This window comes from Polyodon spathula, chromosome 1 (genome assembly GCF_017654505.1).
Source record: "Polyodon spathula isolate WHYD16114869_AA chromosome 1, ASM1765450v1, whole genome shotgun sequence".
NCBI lineage: Eukaryota > Metazoa > Chordata > Actinopteri > Acipenseriformes > Polyodontidae > Polyodon > Polyodon spathula.
Window position 1 is genome coordinate 95324249 of NC_054534.1, and position 20146 is coordinate 95344394.

The following is a 20146-nucleotide window of genomic DNA, read 5'->3' on the forward strand; positions in this document are numbered from 1 at the left end:
ATAAAAAGTCTGTTCTTTTAAAATCATAAAGATGGATTTCACCCATTCTCTGCTTGAATTGAAAAATAAAGATCGAAAAAAAAAACTGGTAAATTCTAAAATTAACATCAATATTAATCCTTGATTTGGTAAAACAAAAACAAAAAATTGAATAGTAGCAAGCCTAAGTATAATATACCTTTGTGTTTTCTCAGTGTTTACCCGAATTACACTAATACTAGACCATGGGGCAGGCTGAGAAAACCAATAACTTTGAAAATGAAGATGTAAATGATGGAAGCAAATCAACAAATCAGGTAAGAGCTTTTGATTTACAATTAAAACATAATAATAAAAAAATATGATTGACAGTGACAACAGCTCTGTGTCATCAGTTCAGGGAAGGAGCACCAACAGAATTATCTGTTCCCAGATAAGTGCAACCAGCTTCTGAAGTACTCCCCTAAATCACACACACACACATATTAAAAAAAGCATATTCATCTAGAATTTCATCATAATTAGACAATAAAGCAATAACATCCTTTCTTTACAAATTGCATTGTTTTTGACTTATGAATCGTAAAATCTTTTACAAGGCAATTTTGTTTCAACTTGAAGTTCATGTTGCAGTGAAGCTGCACAAGGTGGGGTAACCATAAAACAAAACCACTATTAATACAAAAAATAAACTTGGTAAAACCGATATTAATACAAAACATAAACTTGGCATTAATTAGAACTAGCTTATTGGCACAACTTTAGCACATCACATTAATAAATCTGTTTTGTGCTATGAGGGAATCTGTTTTGTGCTTATTGTGGGTCTTATACTGAGGGGCATATGCATCTGTATGCCCGTTTTACATTTATATAGAGACCCACTAATCCAGTTATGATGAAAAGAGCATTCTTTACCACATGTAGTTAAGAGTTTCAGAATCTGGTTTAGTGACTAAAATGTACCGATTCACAAACATGACTTCAGTCCTCCTCAACACTTAAAACTAAATTATTCTGTTGAAATAACTTCTGTCAAGAAAATCAAATATTGACTCCTGGAAGGAAAAAAAAAAGGCACCTTGGTTCAAAGAAAAAGCTCTTGTGATTTTACGTACCATCTATAATACTGGGCTGGCATCGTTTGTGGTATGATGGCAACTCACTGCTATTACTTTTGATGTGGAAGTACCTGCAGATAGTAAACAGTCTGCAGGTATTTCGAAAAGTAGAAAAGAATCTGCACTGTGTGAAATAGCTGTCACTAACAACCCCCTGACTTAAATTTGGTTAGCTCAGCAAAGAACTGCTGAAATGTAACCATTTTTTTTATCTATGAGAAGAATAGAATAGTATTTAAAATAGAATGTATTTTAGGAAGGTATCTTGAATATGGTTACTTCCTCGTGCAGTTGAAATGTTGTCATTCAACACGTTCACTATTATATTTGAAATACGAAATAGAAAAATAATAAAATAAATGAAAAGGTGGACATGTGATAATATTGCTTGGGGTAGTAAGAGATAAGAAATAGGTTTTACTTGTTATTGCTCCTTTAAGATTAGGATTCAGTTTTCAAGGTTGTCCAGACATACCACTCAGGCACTATCTCTATCCCATAAAAATGCCCTTTCTTTATACATTAAACACCCATAACATTGCCTTGCTAATTTCCCAGACATTACTGCCTATGTCATCTGGTTTTATGGCTTGATGTGCATAATATTGCTTGACCAATAATTCTGTGCTTGAAATTGATTTGTTCTTGTTACTCCCTTGAAGGTCAAGTCAATCAAATGTAATATTGTTGTTTACCTAAAAGTATTAATCTATAACAGTACATTTAAATTCACAAAAACAGACTTTAAAAACACTGAATAACAATGAGGCAATTCAGTGAAAGCTTTACATCTTTCTTGGTGTGGAGTCTGATGTCTAGTGGCACTTGTCATACAGTAATCAAAAGCTCTTTGTGATTCCTAGACAGTCCCTCTGCCTTATAACTGATGCAACTCAGACCCCCACCTTAGAAATAATAAATCATTATTTTGTCATTGCAGTAATTGGGAGGGGGGTTACTGTAGAGTACTGACTAACCAAAATATAATATTAAAATACAAGGCTTGGAGATGGATCTGACCCTGAGAATAGTAATAGAAACTGTTTATGTCAGCTTTCCACACCTTACGTTAACAAAGTACTACATTAAAGGGCAGAGATGACAGATATATTATGTGTCTGGGAAATTAGAAGCTAATAAGGCATGAAGTACGGTACCCTTAATAAGACCAAGGTAGTTAAATGTAAAGGTTAAGTTCTTCATTGCTACTGTTACCAGTAAATGCCTTTTTTAGATATCTAATGCAGCAATCTTACAGTGTGTTGAATTGTGTGTTAAGGATTTCACTAATTGAGACAACATTGAATGCTGACATGTCCTGTGTGAACCTGAAAGAATGTATGTTTTATTTCAGGGATGGACTTGTCGTCTTGTGATAGCTTCTCTGTTTGGGGCTTTCGGTTCTTCATATCTGTATGGCTACAATCTGTCTGTTGTCAATGCTCCAACCATGGTAAGTTAGACAACATATGGGTAGTTTTTCACCATCATTTGCCATACAACACTTACCTGAGCTTTACAATTCTTTTAGAATTCCTTACTAAGCTTTGCTGTGTCTTATACATGGTACAATAAACTTTCAAAAGGGCAGATATTTATCGACTAAGAAGTGGACTAAACGTAAAAATACAGCTACATTTTTTTTTTATGAAAAGACACACATAATAAACATCTATTTTATTTTAAAGTTATTGTTTTTATAGCAATTAGTGAACAAAAAAAGTCTCTCATACATTTTCCACTCATATGAGGGAGCTTAGGGAAATTTAAAAAAAAAAGTAAATCGTTGGAGAAGCTACAATTGGTTGAGATGGAGAAGTTGGCTTCTGGGAGTTGAAGTCCAACGACACAAAACCTTATCAATATCAAACAAATGCAGGAACAATTGCATTCATAAACCTGATTAATGATACTGTGTAAAGATATGGAAGGAAGTGACTCAAGGACCGATGCCAATGACATTGGCAGAATTGACACGTCTGTAAAAGCATGTTATAGACCAGCATTCATCTTTTAGTATTACTGAATATCTTATGATTGAGTGTTATTAATGAACATCAGGAACAACAGCATGGATGTTCTGACTGTTGAAATTAGACTTGCTTTATAGCTGGGAAGCATGTATAATAATATGGTTTAAGGTCATTCAAATTTAAGTTTTAAGATAATTAATATTAATCCTGAATACCATGACTGATGACTCCTTTGAGTAAATGCTGTGTGCCATGTTTGCATTCCAATTCAGTGGACAACATTACCCCCAGACCACAGGAATAACTATCGACACAAACTGCACCAAACTATATTAATATTTTACTGGCAGAAATGAATGAGACATAAAGATACCTTTACTTGACACATGGGCCCCACATTAGCTGGTGAAAAAAATACATTAAAGGAAAATATAAATGAATGCGATAAATTAAAGAGGATGTAGGAAACTTCTTCCTATTCAATTTTGAATTTATAAACTGTCTCAAATTATTTTTTATCCCTGCATAAGCTGTCCTAGGGCCGGTTGTACTAACGAGATCAAAAAACAGGATCGGATCCGGGCTCAATGGAGCCGGATCTTGAGAAGGCGTTGTACTAAACGGATCACGAGCAGGTTCCACTGATACAATTTTTTGATCCTATTCTGGCGCTGCGCATGCCTTAACTAGGGAAACTGACCAATGAGAAGTGAATATTCGTGGCACAGCGTTTAAAGATTCTGAATGTCAGAATATCAAATACATTTAATGACATAAATCTTGTCCATACTGGAACCTATTAGAAGCAACTACTACATTTATAATTAAAAAAATCCAAGGCTTCTATAAACAGATTGTGTAACTACGGGTAAGGCTGCATGCCTGTGAATGATTCTTTGCAGCTGCGGTTTTAAAGTTTCAATTAAATTTAAAATCATTGCTCTTGGGAGATGGTAATTTGAAATTAAAGTTTTGTCTGAAAAATCAAGAACAGTGTTTGGATCTGTCAAAAGCCTTTCTCGCAATAATTGTCTATTTTCTCTCTCCTCTAATTTAAAAGTAAATCTGCCATTGGGAAAGTAGAGTAGTTTTTTTTTTTCTTTTTCAAACTGTAAGATAGGATAGGTTCTACCTTATCCTAAACGTTAGGATCAAAACTTAGGAAATTAACTAGTTAGGAACGTTCTGTAATACACTGTTTGAGCAATAGAGCCCGTCGATGTGGGCTCTACCTTGTGTTAGATGACCGTGACTGGAGTTATGTATCCCGAGCAGGAGGGCGCTAACGAAAGTCAAGGTCATCTACCACACGGTAGAGCCTGCATCGAGAGTTGTAGATTAGAATGTTAAGGGAAAAAGCCAGTATTCATGAGCGGATTTATTTAAAATTGAATTCACAGTTAAGAACTTCAACATTCCAGCGGGCATCTATGCAAAATAGTAGCCCACAAGCTCTAGAAGCTGATTGGCTGTTTGCATCCCAATCATTTTCTATTCCTATCTTAAGATAGGAAAATAAGCTAGAAATCCTTTATCTGTAATACGCATTTTCCTAAACTGACACTTAGAATTTCTTATCTCTAAGATAAGATAAAATTTGGCAGTTAGGATCTTTCTTTAATACAGCCCCATATCTATTAATATTACTACGCCTTAGTAGTAACAATTATCTAAACACTGTTTTTTTTTGTAAGTAAAAATGTCATCATACAACTGAAACAGCATTTAAATCACTCAACAATTTGTTTTTTTTCCATCTCTGTCACTAAGAATTGCAGAAAAAATGGCAAATATATTGTAGTATTTAGTCAGAAAACAGAATAAAAAAAACTCTGAGGTAAGCAGTAACAGTAACACTTTATTCAAAAGCCATCGGAGAAATCACCCCCCTCAGATGTGGGAAATCAGCCTGCTTTCAATTCCCAAATGCCATTTTAGGTCGAAGATTTTACTATAAATCGGAATGTAATGTTCAATGTAATGTTAATGGCAAATAAAAAAGTACAAAATATATGTATTCAGGGACTATTTTTTTTTTTCAGTGGGTGATACACAATACATTTCTAATTTTTTCCTTTAAAAAGATAGTTTGTGGAATTATTTTCAAAATAAAAATGTAGCCATTTTATTAGCGAAAAACCCCACTGTGTTTGCTGCAAGACAATCCTTATCGCTCTTCCTGAGTGGTGAATTGTCTTCCTGCACACCCCGTCATGGGTTATTTCTTACGAAAGTTCTTGCATTTAAAGTAATATACTGTACTATGCATGAGAGGGGTGTCATGATGCAGTACATATTAATATGACCATGTGACAGGGTGGTGAGTGGTGGTTGTTAAATGACACACAACACTACAAATGAACTCCAAAAAACATCTGTGCTTATTTAATAAGTTGCACACAAAATAAAACAGGTCGCCATCTCAAACAAAACAAACACTCCAATAACTACAATCCTCTGTGCACAAAACTGTGCTCTGTGATCCTGGCGAAAGTGATGTGAATGTCCATAGTACGCTGTGCTGTGCTGTGCAGTGAAGCAGTAAATCGTGGGTGTGAGCTGGCTCCGTGGCTGCAGCTCTCGATCACCGTCTTACGTTTCTGCAAAACAACAAAACAAATACAAACACAAATACAGGCTCCAGCCAGATGTATAGTCTCAGTATAAGGGGAAGTACTCATGTAGCAGCGTCTCCTTTGTATTATCCAATTCCTCCCTGCAATCAGCCCGGCGCCAGGCTTTCTCTAATCACTGCCTGCCTCATAGCCGACCGCAAGGGATTCGTTTCACTTACATACCGTTACAAGCTTCTGCCAAGATGGTTGAGTTCCGGTTTCTACCTACCGTTGAGTGACCTGTCTACGGGGAAGTGTACTGTCCACCTTACACAGTGCCCTTTCTGGTCGGTTTGCAACTTAGATTTTTTCTCTCTTTTTGTCACAGACCAGTTGTCAGAAGTATTTTACAATGGAATCCAATGGACGCTTCCTTTATCCAGTAACTGCATTTTAATCCACCACTTAACCTGAAAGAACACATGGTCCCTGTGGTCTAGGGATAATGTTGCCTACTGAATTGGAATGCAAACATGGCACACTGAATGTACTCAAAGGAGTCATTAGTCATGGTATTCAGGATAAACATTAATTATCTTAAAACTTTAATTTGTATGATCTTAAACCATATTCAGAGATGTCAAGGGTTGGCTTTCCTTAAGAGTGAGATTTACAGCCACAAAGAGTGAGATTCAAGGTTAAATAAAGGTCTTCATGGGTCTACCCAGACCCGAGGACCCGAGACCCGAGACCCGACCCACACCAAACAGGTTTTCAGGTGCAAAATTTTCACACAACTCAGGTTGGGTCGGGTCCGATTTTGTTTACTCAGTAATGCACAAACTATTGATTACTATTAAGAGGCTTTCTTTGGTGCTAAAAATCATTGTTTTATAATTCCTGTTGCATGGATTGTCTTCCTTCAGTATCACATGACATGGCTTGCACAGCACAGCGTGACCCATATCGAAGGTGTTTGTTTTAGATCATTTAAAAGTCGGAGTAATGGATTTGTTTATGAAGGACATGAAAGAAAACTTAAGAAAAACTAATTCCATGAACAAAAGCTGACAGAAAAGTGCAAGCTTGCGTTGTGGGAGTCATTTGTTGTTACTGTGGACAAAGAAGGAAAACAAGTTTTACAAATTTTACATCTCAATTCCATTTGCTCTTTTGTTAAGTTTACAAGATTGTACTTCAGTTAATTTGATTTTCAAATAATGTATTTATCTTTGTATATTTTACAAAAACATATTATATATTTAATTTTACAGTCCTCTGTGTAGGTTCATGATGGATAAAACATTATAGTTCAGCCAGATTTCCTGGTTGACTGGGAAAAAAAAAAACCCACTGCTTTAATAGTGTGTCTAGTCAGTGCATATACTAAGCTGGAGAAAGGAAAAGAATGCCACTGTTTTCTTCGGGCCGGGTCGGATCCGGGTCTAATAACAAGAATTTTACATTGGGTTGGGTCAGGTAAATAATTGTCAGTTCGTGGTTCGGTTGATTAATTTGAACCCGTGAAGACCTCTAAGGTCAAAAGTGAGACTTTCCAGGTGTGGTGTTATGTCATTGCTTAAGAGGGACTCTCGTATTAGGTCCATGGTGACATCCAATAGTCCAGGTTTTTAATCCAACCAGCACTTAATAGTTTCTTTTAAAATGTACACTGCTTAATATTGCATATGACACACTGAAATGTCCTAATTCATACAAAGTCTAGGGCATGTGAGAATTCCATATGCAATGCAAACCAGTGGATTTTAATAAAAACCATTACTTGCTGGTTGGAACAAAAACCTGGATGATTGGAGATCCCTGAGGACCAGTGTTAATAACCCCTGGTTTAGGCACACAGTCAGTGGACAGAACAAGAGAAATATTAAAAAAACTAAACAAAAAGAAAACTGCTTTATCAATACAACAATATGTTTACCTTGCATATCATCTTATCATAGTGATCATTGTTTCAAAATGTGCTACAGGTACCTTATACAGGCAAACCAAATTTGGCATTGACCTGAGTTACAAACATTAACGTCTTATTCAACTTTGTTGTTAATCACGCATTTAACTGCAGTTAAGTGACACCGCTAACATTTACTCAAAATGCTTGAGATAATCTTAAGAATGCGTGTGAGCGTAAAATAGCATGCTAATGCATGAGTCTATATATTAAATGACATACCACTTTGTAGTTGTCCATATACTTTACAAAAACTGACCAATTTAAAAAACTGCACTACTATTATGGCTTCCAGTAGACTTTGCAATGTTATTTTGATTACATGATGTTAAATAAAATATCTAAATTATGTTCACATAGTTTAAAAAAATAAAAATAAAAAGATGTCTCAATCCTAGAATTCTAAGGTCAATTTAGCCATTGCTGTATAAACCCTTCTTTAATAATCTGATATGTGGAATTCATATCTTTTTCGTGCACATTTCAATCTGACAGATCATACTTGCATTTAAGTTGATAACACCACTGCATAGCCATAGAAAAGTTTAATTGTGTGATAATAGACCATTAGTTATTTATAGTTAAAGCATGTTAACTGAAATTGCATTGTGTTAAACTCAAAACGCTATCAAAGGTACATGATTAAAAAGTTTATTTTAAATGTAGGGGCTATATATATATATATATATATTGTGGAAGACTTTATTCTCATGGATCTGACTATGTGAACGTGATGGATATAAGAAATGTACAGAATAACGTTTTCAGATGTACTCGTCATTTCAGTGGAAAATACATTTGTCTGCAAAAAAATATAAGCAGTAAATAAGCTGTAAATGTTCAGTTCTAAGCTAGTCCACTTGAGCAAGATCATCACGCATCTCATTTGGTACGTTGCTTGGTACGGGATCTTGTTTAGTCTGATTTAGCAGATGATCTACCTCTAATGATTAACTTCTGGTACTCTGCAAACGGTATTAGAAGGTTGCATATTTTGTGTTTTATGTTGTGTGTGGTGTGTGAATGTTGGTGTATATATATTAGTGCACTGGATATAATGGGGCTATGTAGCACAATTGATTTAAATGATATAGTTGTATTTTAGCATGGGGATTGCACAATCACTTCATGTGCAGATAAAGTATAGTATGTAATAGCATGAGCATTGGGAGTACACAAATTACTTCATGTGCTGTGATTCAATTAATAATTGAATCCCAGCACAGCTGTATATATAGAGTCAGTTTTCACGCACACTGGGTTGAGTGTTCGTTGAGGGGAGAACGGCGGCTAGAGCAGAAATAATTAAAATAGAAAAGCAAACAATTGTTACGTGTGCTGGAGCATGAGCATGATACTTGTTTGTTTAGTTGTTGTTTGTCTGTTTGTTTGGACACTGCACCATTTTGTTCCTTCTGTTTTGTTTAACCTTTTGTTTTACAATAAACCGGATCAACAGCGCAATTCACATTTCACCTCGCAGTACTGTATGTTCTTCCAGGTCTGACATCACCACCACCAGCCAGCCAATCCACAAAGGTGTATTAACTTTAGTCCAATCAAGGAGACTAAACCTGCTTAATCCACTATTTATTTATTTCATTTACATAGCACAATATACAATATACAAAAACAACAAAAAAATCATTAAAAGCTAGCAATTATGTTGCATTAAAACCACTAAGATAAAAATGCCATTTTATAAAACTGTGTTTTAAGTTTTGATTTAAATATACCCACAGACCCAGCTTCCCTAACCCATGGAGGTAATGCATTCCATAGTTTAGGGGCTCTAAAAGAAAAAGCCCTCCCTTCTGTATTGATTTTATTGACCCTGGGAACAACGAGCAGCCCCGCTTCCTAAAACAGGAGTGATACGCTCATTTTTTTTTTGTTGTTTTAGTCAAAATTCTAGCAGTGGTATTCTGAACAAGCTGTAGGCGGGACACCGCACGTTTTGGGATGCCAGAGAGGAGTGCATTACAGTAATCAATTCTTGAAGAAACGAAGGCATGTGTTAGTATCTCTGCGTCAGATAAGGAGAGATAATAGGTCTCAGTTTGGCTATGTTTCTCAAGTGATAGAAGGATACTTTAGAAGCTTCTCTAATATGAGACTTAAATGATAAATCAGAATCAAAGAGAACCCCCACATTTTTTATTTCAGTTTTAGAATTTGATAAAAGACTACTCATGTCAAACTCAAGCAATATTACATTTTTTAGTTGATGGGAGCCAACAAACATAACCTCTGTTTTATCTGAATTCAACACCCCAACAGAAGTATCACCAGGTTTTAAAGACAAATACAGCTGGGTGTCATCCACATAGCAGTGGAAGTTCACACCATGTTTCCTGTCGATGTCACCCAATGGTAACATCTATAATGAAATAGCAATGGACTCAGAATAGAACCTTGTGGAACACCACAATCAACTTTGGTCAATGTTGATTTTTCCTCCCCAATAGAGAAAAATTAATACCTATCAGATAGGTAAGATTGAAACCAGGATAAGACAAGGCCAGACAATCCCACTAAGTATTTGAGCTGATTTAATAAGATAAAGTTGTCTACGATGTTAAACGCAGCACTTAGATCAAGAACAATTAGAACTCATGGAAAGCCCAAGTCAAAGCTTATCAGTAGGTCATTTATAACTTTGACAAGGGTTGTATCTGTACTACGTGCAGCACGAAATCCGGACTGAAATTTCTCAGATACACCATTTAGAGTTAAAAAACTTTGTACTTGAAATGCAGCAATCCTCTCTAAAACCTTGCCTAAGAATGGAAGATTGGAGATGGGCCTGTAGTTATTACGGATCCAAGTTGTGTTTCTTGAGCGTTGGCTTTACTGTAGCTACCTTACGTGCTGATGGAACAATACCAGAAAAAAAAAAAAAAAATTATAGTTATGGGTAATAATAACATCAATGAAAAGACCTCCATAGTGGCTTTGGAGGCACTGATGGGCAATACTGTGCAACAAGCCTCCTTAATAGAACATATTTTTGGAATCCGATTTCTAATGTGTAGTATTTCATTTTTAAAGTGATTTAAAAAAATCATTACAGCTAGGAATAGAAATTATCAGAATAGAAATTATCAATTGTACCAAAAAGAAATCTAGGATTATTTTTATTAGTTTCAATTAAGTTAGGTAATAAGTTGATCTGGCCAATGCCACTAGTTAGAGACATCAAGTGGACAAAATTTGGTATGCTGTAATTGACCCCCGTTATTTATACAGATGTAAACGTTTACCTTTGCAACCAATAATAATAATAATAATAATAATAATAATAATAATAATAATAATATTATTATTATTATTATTATTATTATTATTATTATTATTATTTATTATTATTATTATTATTATTATTGTTTATTGTTGTTATTATTATTATTATTATTATTATTATTAACACCTTTGAAGATGAATGAATAAATATATACTTATATTCTGTTTTCACAGTATGTTAAGGAATTTTACAACAGAACATGGAATGATAGGTATGGCCAACCCATGGAAGCAGCATCCTTAACACTTATGTGGTCAGTAACAGTTTCCATTTTTGCCATTGGAGGTCTTCTAGGAGCTATAGTAGTATCCCCTCTGGTGAAGCTCTTGGGAAGGTAAGTGTGAAAGAGTGTACTAGTGATTTTAAAAGATTGTATTTCTATCCCGCCTTTGTTGCCATGTTAGCAAACAGATGTTAAGGTTTAGCATTACCAACTTTGCTTTCTTATTTTGATTTAAAAAATAAATAAATAAAAATCTTATAGTGCTGCATGCTGAAATTAAACACTTTTTCATACCTCTCGATCTGGCGCCACAAATTTTATGTGTGTGACCACATGTAGTTAACAACCATTCACTTTATCCATAGAGTCATATGTATTATAGTAACAGGCTGTACCAGAATACTAAACACGAAGTTTATGTATGCTTCTTGGAGGCTGGAAGTGAGCCTGAGATCGAACGTTTTTTGCTGATATAAATCTTTCCTCAGTGTTTCCTAAATTTCAATTTTGAAATCTGCAGTTTCTTCTTCACATTTACATTCCAACATATGTCATGGCCATATGTTGAATGTAAGGTCAAAACAACACTTTTTTTTTTTTTACCATATGTTAGAATTGTACTTGTTCTGGCTTGTTTAAACATTTACATTGTATTCAATTGTTTGTTTATGTATGTATGTATGTATGTATAACACATCTACTGTAAATATACATCCTCCTAAGTAGGGGGCGCGCTATTGTAACTGACTACACCAAAACTTATTTAATGAGGAGAAATACCTCACCTTGAAAGTTCCTAACACCCCATTGCCCAGGTTCTATAGGTTATTACTTTTGGAAAGTCTGTGTTTGTATCCCACCCCAGATACAAGCAGCAACAGTTCAGAGTCAATCAGCAGTTCAATACAGTACACAAAACAATAAGCAGTTAAAAATAATAAGCAATTTGACATCAATTCACATCATCTAAACCAGTTCCATGCTTCACTATATATATATATATATATATATATATATATATATATATATATATATATATATATATATATGAGCTTAACATGTAGCCTACAGCACTCAGTATTCCCAGGTGGTCTCCCATCCAAGTACTAACCAAGCCCAACATTGCTTTGCTTAAGCATTGCATGGTAAGTTCGATTTGAAGAGCTTTTTGCCATCAGAGACGTTGCCCAGGGGTCACTACAAGGAAGTAGCTCTTCTTGACCCCCCATGCTTCACTCGTGCTGCCTGTATAGTTCACCAGTCTTGTCTTCCAGGAATCAGAAAAGTCCCTTTATTGTGGCTTTAGTGATCAACTACTGCTAGAGATGCCAATGAGGAACAAGGGAATTAATTAAACAAGTAATTGAGGCAGGAATGCAATTTGGGTGTGCAAGTAGAAACAAATCAAAGTGATTATAAAGAAAATATAGAAACTAAAATATAAGTGACACACAATCTATTCAGTGAAAAGCAAAAGTAAAAGTAAAAAAAAGTATAGTGAATAAAATAAATCAAATCGTGAATACAAACCCATTAACGTGAGCACTAATTATATAATTTAACCCTATGTATTAAAAGGCACACTTATATGTATTTATAAAATGGGTCTTTTAAATACAATATCCTGATTGGTCAAAACAGATCACATGGGGGCGAGAATATTACAGCATATTCCCATGGGTTGAATCACTTGCAGATACAGTGGCTTGCGAAAGCATTGACCCCCCTTGGCATTTTTCCTATTGTGTTGCCTTACAACCTGGAATTAAAATGGATTTTTTGGGGGTTTGTATCATTTGATTTACACAACATGCCTACCACTTTGAAGATGCAAAATATTTTTTATTTTGAAACAAACAAGAAATAAGACAAAAAAACAGAAAACTTGCATAAGTATTCACCTCCCCAAAGTCAATACTTTGTAGAGCCACCTTTTGCAGCAATTACAGCTGCAAGTCTCTTGGGGTATGTATCTATAAGCTTGGCACATCTAGCCACTGGGATTTTTGCCCATTCTTCAGGGCAAAACTGCTCCAGCTCCTTCAAGTTGGATGGGTTCCGCTGGTGTACGGCAATCTGTATGTCATACCACAGATTCGCAGTTGGATTGAGGTCTGGGCTTTGACTAGGCCATTCCAAGACATTTAAATGTTTCCCCTTAAACCACTCAAGTGTTGCTTTAGCAGTATTCTTAGGGTCATTGTCCTGCTGGAAGGTGAACCTCCGTCCCAGTCACAAATCTCTGGAAGACTGAAACAGGTTTCCCTCAAGAATTTCCCTGTATTCAGTGCCATCCATCATTCCTTCAATTCTGACCAGTTTCCCAGTCCCTGCCGATGAAAAACATCCCCACAGCATGATGCTGCCACCACCATGCTTCACTGTGGGGATGGTGTTCTCGGGGTGATGAGAGGTGTTGGGTTTGCGCCAGATATAGCGCTTTCCTTGATGGCCAAAAAGCTCAATTTTAGTCTCATCTGACCAGAGTACCTTCTTCCATATGTTTGGGGAGTCTCCCACATGCCTTTTGGCGAACACCAAATGTGTTTGCTTATTTTTTTCTTTTGCAATTGCTTTTTTCTGGCCACTCTTCCGTAAAGCCCAGCTCTGTGGAGTGTACGGCTTAAAGTGGTCCTATGGACAGATACTCCAGTCTCCGCTGTGGAGCTTTGCAGCTCCTTCAGGGTTATTTTTGGTCTCTTTGTTGCCTCTCTGATTAATGCCCTCCTTGCCTGGTCCGTGAGTTTTGGTGGGCGGCCCTCTCTTGCCAGGTTTGTTGTGGTGCCATATTCTTTCTATTTTTTAATAATGGCTTTCACGGTGCTCCGTGGGATGTTCAAAGTTTTGGATATTTTTTTATAACCCAACCCTGATCTGTACTTCTCCACAACTTTGTCCCTGACCTGTTTGGAGAGCTCCTTGGTCTTCATGTTGCTGCTTGCTTGGTGGTGCCCCTTGCTTAGTGGTGTTGCAGACTCTGGGGCCTTTCAGAACAGGTGTATATATACTGAGATCATGTGACAGATCATGTGACACTTAGATTGCACACAGGTGGACTTTATTTAACTAATTATGTGACTTATGAAGGTAATTGGTTGCACCAGATCTTATTTAGAGGCTTAATAGCAAAGGGAGTGAATACATATGCACACACCACTTTTCTGTTATTTATTTTTTAGAATTTTTTGAAACAAGTTATTTTTTTCATTTCACTTCACCAATTTGGACTAATATGTGTATGTCCATTACATGAAATCCAAATAAAAATCAATTTTAATTCCAGGTTGTAAGGCAACAAAATAGGAAAAATTCCAAGGGGGGTCAATACTTTCGCAACCCACTGTATCCATACGCCACTAGAATTTTGAGGGGGGAAAAAAAAGACCAATAGCCATGTTTAAATTTACATTAATAAACATGACTAACCACATTTAAAATATAATTTTGAAAAAAAAAAAAAATGATAGCCATATTTAAATTTGCAATAAAGGTGACTGACGAGGTATATTAATTTTGATCTTTTGGGAAACCAAACTCTAGATGAGATTTTGGATGAGTCTGAATCTGACAGTTTTATTCAAGTGGTGAAAAAAAAGTAATACTGCTAGCCATCGAACTTACCTGAAGCACAGCTTCTACACATAGAAAAAGAAAAGGAAAAAAATATACACAGAAGTCCACTGCCTGGGCATCGGTGTCATTTTTATGCCACTGTCCGAATATTTAAAAATTCAAACAACATCTGTGTTGCTACTGTGAAACAGTACCGCAAATCTGGTATGAATGCCTCCTGTCACTACTCCTAGATCACAAACGACAATTAAAACTAAATAAATAAAATAATAATCTTCCGCAACAATGTCACTTGACACTGCCGCAGGTCTTGTGAGAAAGGTTTGTTTTGATGTGCAACTAAATATGGCCAGACTTGTCAAAGATGGTCCTGCTGCATTTGCTCAGACCAGGACAACAATGAATCAAACACCATGTTGCTCGAGACCACTTGCTGCAGCTCCACCTACTGTTAAGAGTGAACATCTAAGAAAAAGGCCTGTAAATCTTCAAAGATGCATTTTCAATTTCAGTATTCAACTTAACATCTATAAATAGTGCTTCTTGTTTTTAATCAGTTCAATGTTTTTTATTTAAAAAAAAAAAAAAAAAAATAATGCATTTTTGGTTTTACTTTTAGGTTTTAAGGGACTATTTTTTAGGTCAGAGGCAGAAGGATATTTAATAAAAATTACTTTTTTGTTAATTAACCATGTTATGTTTTTTTTTGTTTTTTGTTTCTCTTTGGTTAGTTGACCCATTTTATAAGCGCAATACGGGTGGTTAAAACCACTCGGCTTCACCTTGTGACTTATAACGCACTCGGGGCGTATGGATATTAGAGTATATCCCACACCTTGTCGTGCCTTATTGCTTATGTATGTATGTAATCAGGAGCAATACCATTGTGATAGGGATGCCAACCGGACACCCCACACCACACACACTGCCTGCTAAAAATGATAATCTTGCAACCAGTAAAGTTTAAAAAAAAAAAAAAAAAAAAAAAGACAAAATATTTATAACAGTCAACACCAACAAGTACTCTGAAACAAAAATCTGCAAAGTGAAATGCTAAATAAAGCAAAATATATTTTAGTGTAGTTCTCAAACTTAACAGAACAATAAAAAAAAAAAAAAAATTACATATTTGCATAGTGGAGTGTTGAGAGAGGAGTGTCAACAGAGAAACAAGGATGTAGCAGGCTCTGATTGGCTTGTAGTGCAGTAAGAAGGGAAATAGCCAAATGGCATTGAACAATGAGAAAGAAAAATTTGCAAGAACCATACTTTTGCTGTCCGGTCAGTGGTTCTGTACACTGTACAAATCCCCTTAAAGCCGGATGTCCGGTCAAAAAACAGGCAGTTGGCAACCCTATCATAAAATGGCATGTGTTTACTATCCACAACACAGTTACAGTAAAAGTTATTTTGCTATTTATATCAAACCAGAAATCATTCACCTTCTGTACAAAAAGTGTTTAATGTATGAGACTTCTTGCTTATATTGTTGTGTCCTTACTCAAAGGCTGCAACCAATTTTTGTGATATTTTTCATTCTTCACAAAAACATATTTTTAACTAAATTGTGTTTAAACCCCATGATTCTATATAAAGCAACACTTTTAATGATTTTGAAAAAAAAAAAAAAAAAAAAAAAAAAAAAAACATCAGCAATTATCAGCAATTTAACACTATATTAAGACTTAACCCTAATGGAGTTTTCCCCCGGGGGGTGAATTATTAATTAATATTTTAATACAAAAAAAAACATACAGGAAAAGGTACTTATAAAACGTTTTTTTTTTTTTTTTAATTAACAGCTTGAAAAGTGCTGAATGTGGAATCAAAGTCTATTTGCATGTGGTGGGATAACAATTTACAATTGTACTGTAGCATATTTGTATACCATAAAAAAAATATTTAAAGGAAATGATTAGCAGACTGTTTTATATGTAATTGCAGGAAGGGGACATTGTTGCTGAACAACATTTTTGCCATTGTTGCTTCCCTTCTGCTGGCTTTAGGGGAGGTAGCAGGATCCTTTGAAATGCTTATATTGGGTCGATTCATAATTGGAGTTGATGGTGGTAAGTTTAATGTTAACTAATTATCAAAGTGAATATATTATGACCATAGTGAAGAAGCACATAATGAAGATTGATATGTATCACATATTAATAAAATCATTTTATTTGGGATATTTTCCTGTAAACATGGACCTTTGTTGTATGCATGTATATTAATGTTAACTTATTAAAAAAAAAAAAAAAAAATGACATCATTTTCTATTCATTTTGGAAGGACATTAGCCATTTAACATATCATGTCAATTTAGTTTTAAAATAAATTAAGATAAATACACAGTACATGCATAAAACAGAGGTCCATTGTGCTTAAGAAGCTTAAAACTGTTCATATTTCCCCAAATTACAATAATATACATAAAAAGAAAACTGATATGAACATAATTTAGATATTTTTTCTTTTTAATTTAACATCATGTAATCAAAGAAACCACAAAATGATATTGCAAAAGTCTACCGGAAGCCAGAAGTCCAGTATTTCATATTAGTTTTTGAAATGTCACGTTTTTTAATTTGTCAGTTTTTTGTCACATATATGGAAAACTACAAAGCGGTATCTAATTCAATATGCCAACATAACAATATTCATCAGATTTTATTCTACTTTATTAATCAAAATGTATTAATTCTATAGGGTGATGCAAAACTTTTGGCCATAGCTGTACAATTAAAAAAATGTATGTGGTAAGTGAGCACTTGGGTCCATTTATTGTAAAAAAAGAAATAAATGTGTAGTAGGGTTAAATGTATTTCTACATGCAGTATTGGTATGGCCAGAACTGACAGTCACTGACAGTGTAGACAGATAGGGTCAGGTCATTTTAAATGGCAGGGCTGTCATTTTTTCTACAGCATATCTCAGTTGTCTGATTGATCCAGAGTTACCAGGCTTCTGCTGAAATTGTGCTTCTCTTTGCAGGCATTGCCCTAAGTGCCCTTCCCATGTACTTGGGAGAGATCTCACCCAAACAGATCCGAGGTGCCGTGGGGCAGATCAACTCCATCTTTATCTGTGTTGGTGTCTTTACTGGTCAGGTCATGGGCCTCCCAGAATTGCTTGGCCAGGTAAGTGGTATGTTTTAGTTTGAAAACAAATGGTTCTAAACCATTTTCTTCATATATTGCTTAATTGTATTGTTTAGAGCTACATTGTAAAAACAATTATGTACTCATCAATTATCTATATAATTTAATTTGTATCTAAACCCTAGAGGCATGAAAGCTAGAGTTGATCTTTGCTGATGGGATTCCGAGTCATTATCCCTCTTAAATAAATACTAACTGTTCTGATTCTCCAGAGGCAATCTGTTCTACATTGACCCAAATAGGCCATGTGGTCCAGGGGTTAAAGTCCAGAGCTTGTAAACAGAGGGTCACCGATTCAAATCCCACCTTTGCTAAATCAATGTGCTATTGTAGTGACTCTGCATATACTGCACAGTTCACAACCTATTATGAAGTGCTTTGTGATGGTGGTCCACTATGAAAGGTACTATATAAAAATAGATATTATTTATATTAATGCCAGATGGAAAACTTACTTCTCATCTATGTTGCTTTTACTTCTCTGAGAAATGCTTGAGAATCTTTTTTTCATCTAATTTAAGTCTGATATATGTCTCAAATGTTTCCCCTTAAAACACCATTGGAAAAACAAAAGGATCAACAAGAGACTTATTTCAGAAATTTGAGCAGTAAAAAGAAATATACATTTGAGCTACACATGTGTAACAAACAATATGCAAAGTAAAATACATACAATTTTCTAGTATATTCAACAATACCCATCTGTTGATTTTCTTTATTGAGCACTTTAAAGAGAGCAATTTCCTACAGATCTGAACTATTTCAGTTTATCATAATTAATGTAATCTTCTTATTGTTTAGAATCACTTTAATGTTCTGTTTCATTAATCATTTTATTAAATAATTTAAGGCATTTTAGAAGCGGCGCTGTGATAGGCTTCAATCTACAGCACTATACTCTTGTGTGTTTTTGGGGCTTGAATACAGTACATTTACAGACAGTTAACGAGACCATATTAGGTGGGAATTGGGAGGTCAGGGGAGAACTGTACCAGTGAATCCTGAGTGTGTATTGGTTGCTATGGGGCAGGACAAGGAGGAGAGAGAAGGGTAGCTGAGTGTGATGCAGTTTTTTTTTTAACAAAAAATATTACCTCTGAATATCAGTTTGATTTCTGTTAAAACTAGAATATACCCTACTTGATTTTTTTTTTTTTCTCACTGTAATTTACCTGCTTGTTTGTAATTTATCTGTAAGAGAAACCAAAACTAAATCTGCTCATAGATATAATTGTATATATCATTATATAATTGTACAGGACTGAGTAAAATTCCAATTGAATAAAAAACAAAACAACTAAACCCCCTACAAGAAGATATCTTCAGCCAGCTTTCGAATAGTGCTTATAGTGACTGGCAAAGCTGTAAGTTCCTCTGAGTTTAAGTTTTCACCATCCAAGCTGATGACAAGATAAACAGACAGCCCTTGTTTTATCCCCTGCTGTGTTGGCACTGAGCTCTGCTGGAAAAAAGAGGGACAGGAAGGACTGCTGTACTGTAAGTAGTTCATCTTGGATTGTCTGTCAGGACTGAACTATAAAATCAAATGTGCTTATCACCAAACACCTCAATCCTTAAATCACTGATCACCAAAAATTCCTGCTTCGTCAGCCAAAACCAATTGGTCATCTCCAACACTGCTTTTACTACAGGCAGGTAAGGACGAGGTCACAAAATTAGTTATTTTCCTTCAATCGGTTTACTGTGTACTAAAGTTAGTAAATACAGCTAACACTTTATTGTCTTATATTCAAACTTAACAGTTCCTCTGTTTTTTACTGTAGTAAAACCTTTATATAAACTAAACCTTTATATTCTTCAGTTTAATTGATATTTTATTGACCAAAATTTTTGGGTGTTCACACCTCAGATGTAGCTGACGGGGTGGGGTCTGTGGGGACGACCTCAGTGGTAGATGCACTATCTAGTGGATCTGTTTCTTGCTGGAAGCGATACAAAAGGTTTGCTCTGCTATGTCTTATCGTGGCAAAGTTTTCAATTACTTTATTATTAAAGTCAGGAATGTCAGCCATCATGTCTTTTTCAATTGACAACATGGCTAAAGCATTTAATCGTTCAGTTTTCATACTGTTTCTCAAGAAGGTTTTTATCTGTTTCAGTGTTGAGAAGCACCTTTCTGCCTCGGCTGTGGTAATAACTATCTTCAGTAGTTTTGTAATCTCCGGAAATGTTTTGTCCAAGTTGTTATATATCATCAGTTCAAGCATACTTACTGCATTTACAGCACTTTTAAAATCTTTAGATTCATACACTGTTTGTAAGTCAATGCATAAAGA

At 35.2% G+C, this 20146-nt stretch overlaps 1 protein-coding gene across 1 annotated transcript in view; it reads left to right on the forward strand.

Moving 5' to 3' along the window:
* The first annotated feature begins 224 nt into the window (after positions 1–224).
* Positions 225–20146, forward strand: part of LOC121327741 (solute carrier family 2, facilitated glucose transporter member 9-like) — a 136143-nt gene continuing 116221 nt past the window's right edge. Inside the window, exons 1-5 of the mRNA XM_041271954.1 lie at positions 225–296; positions 2455–2553; positions 11075–11235; positions 16642–16766; positions 17683–17828. Coding sequence (XP_041127888.1) covers positions 225–296; positions 2455–2553; positions 11075–11235; positions 16642–16766; positions 17683–17828 — 603 coding nt within the window. The remainder of the gene's footprint in view (positions 297–2454; positions 2554–11074; positions 11236–16641; positions 16767–17682; positions 17829–20146) is intronic.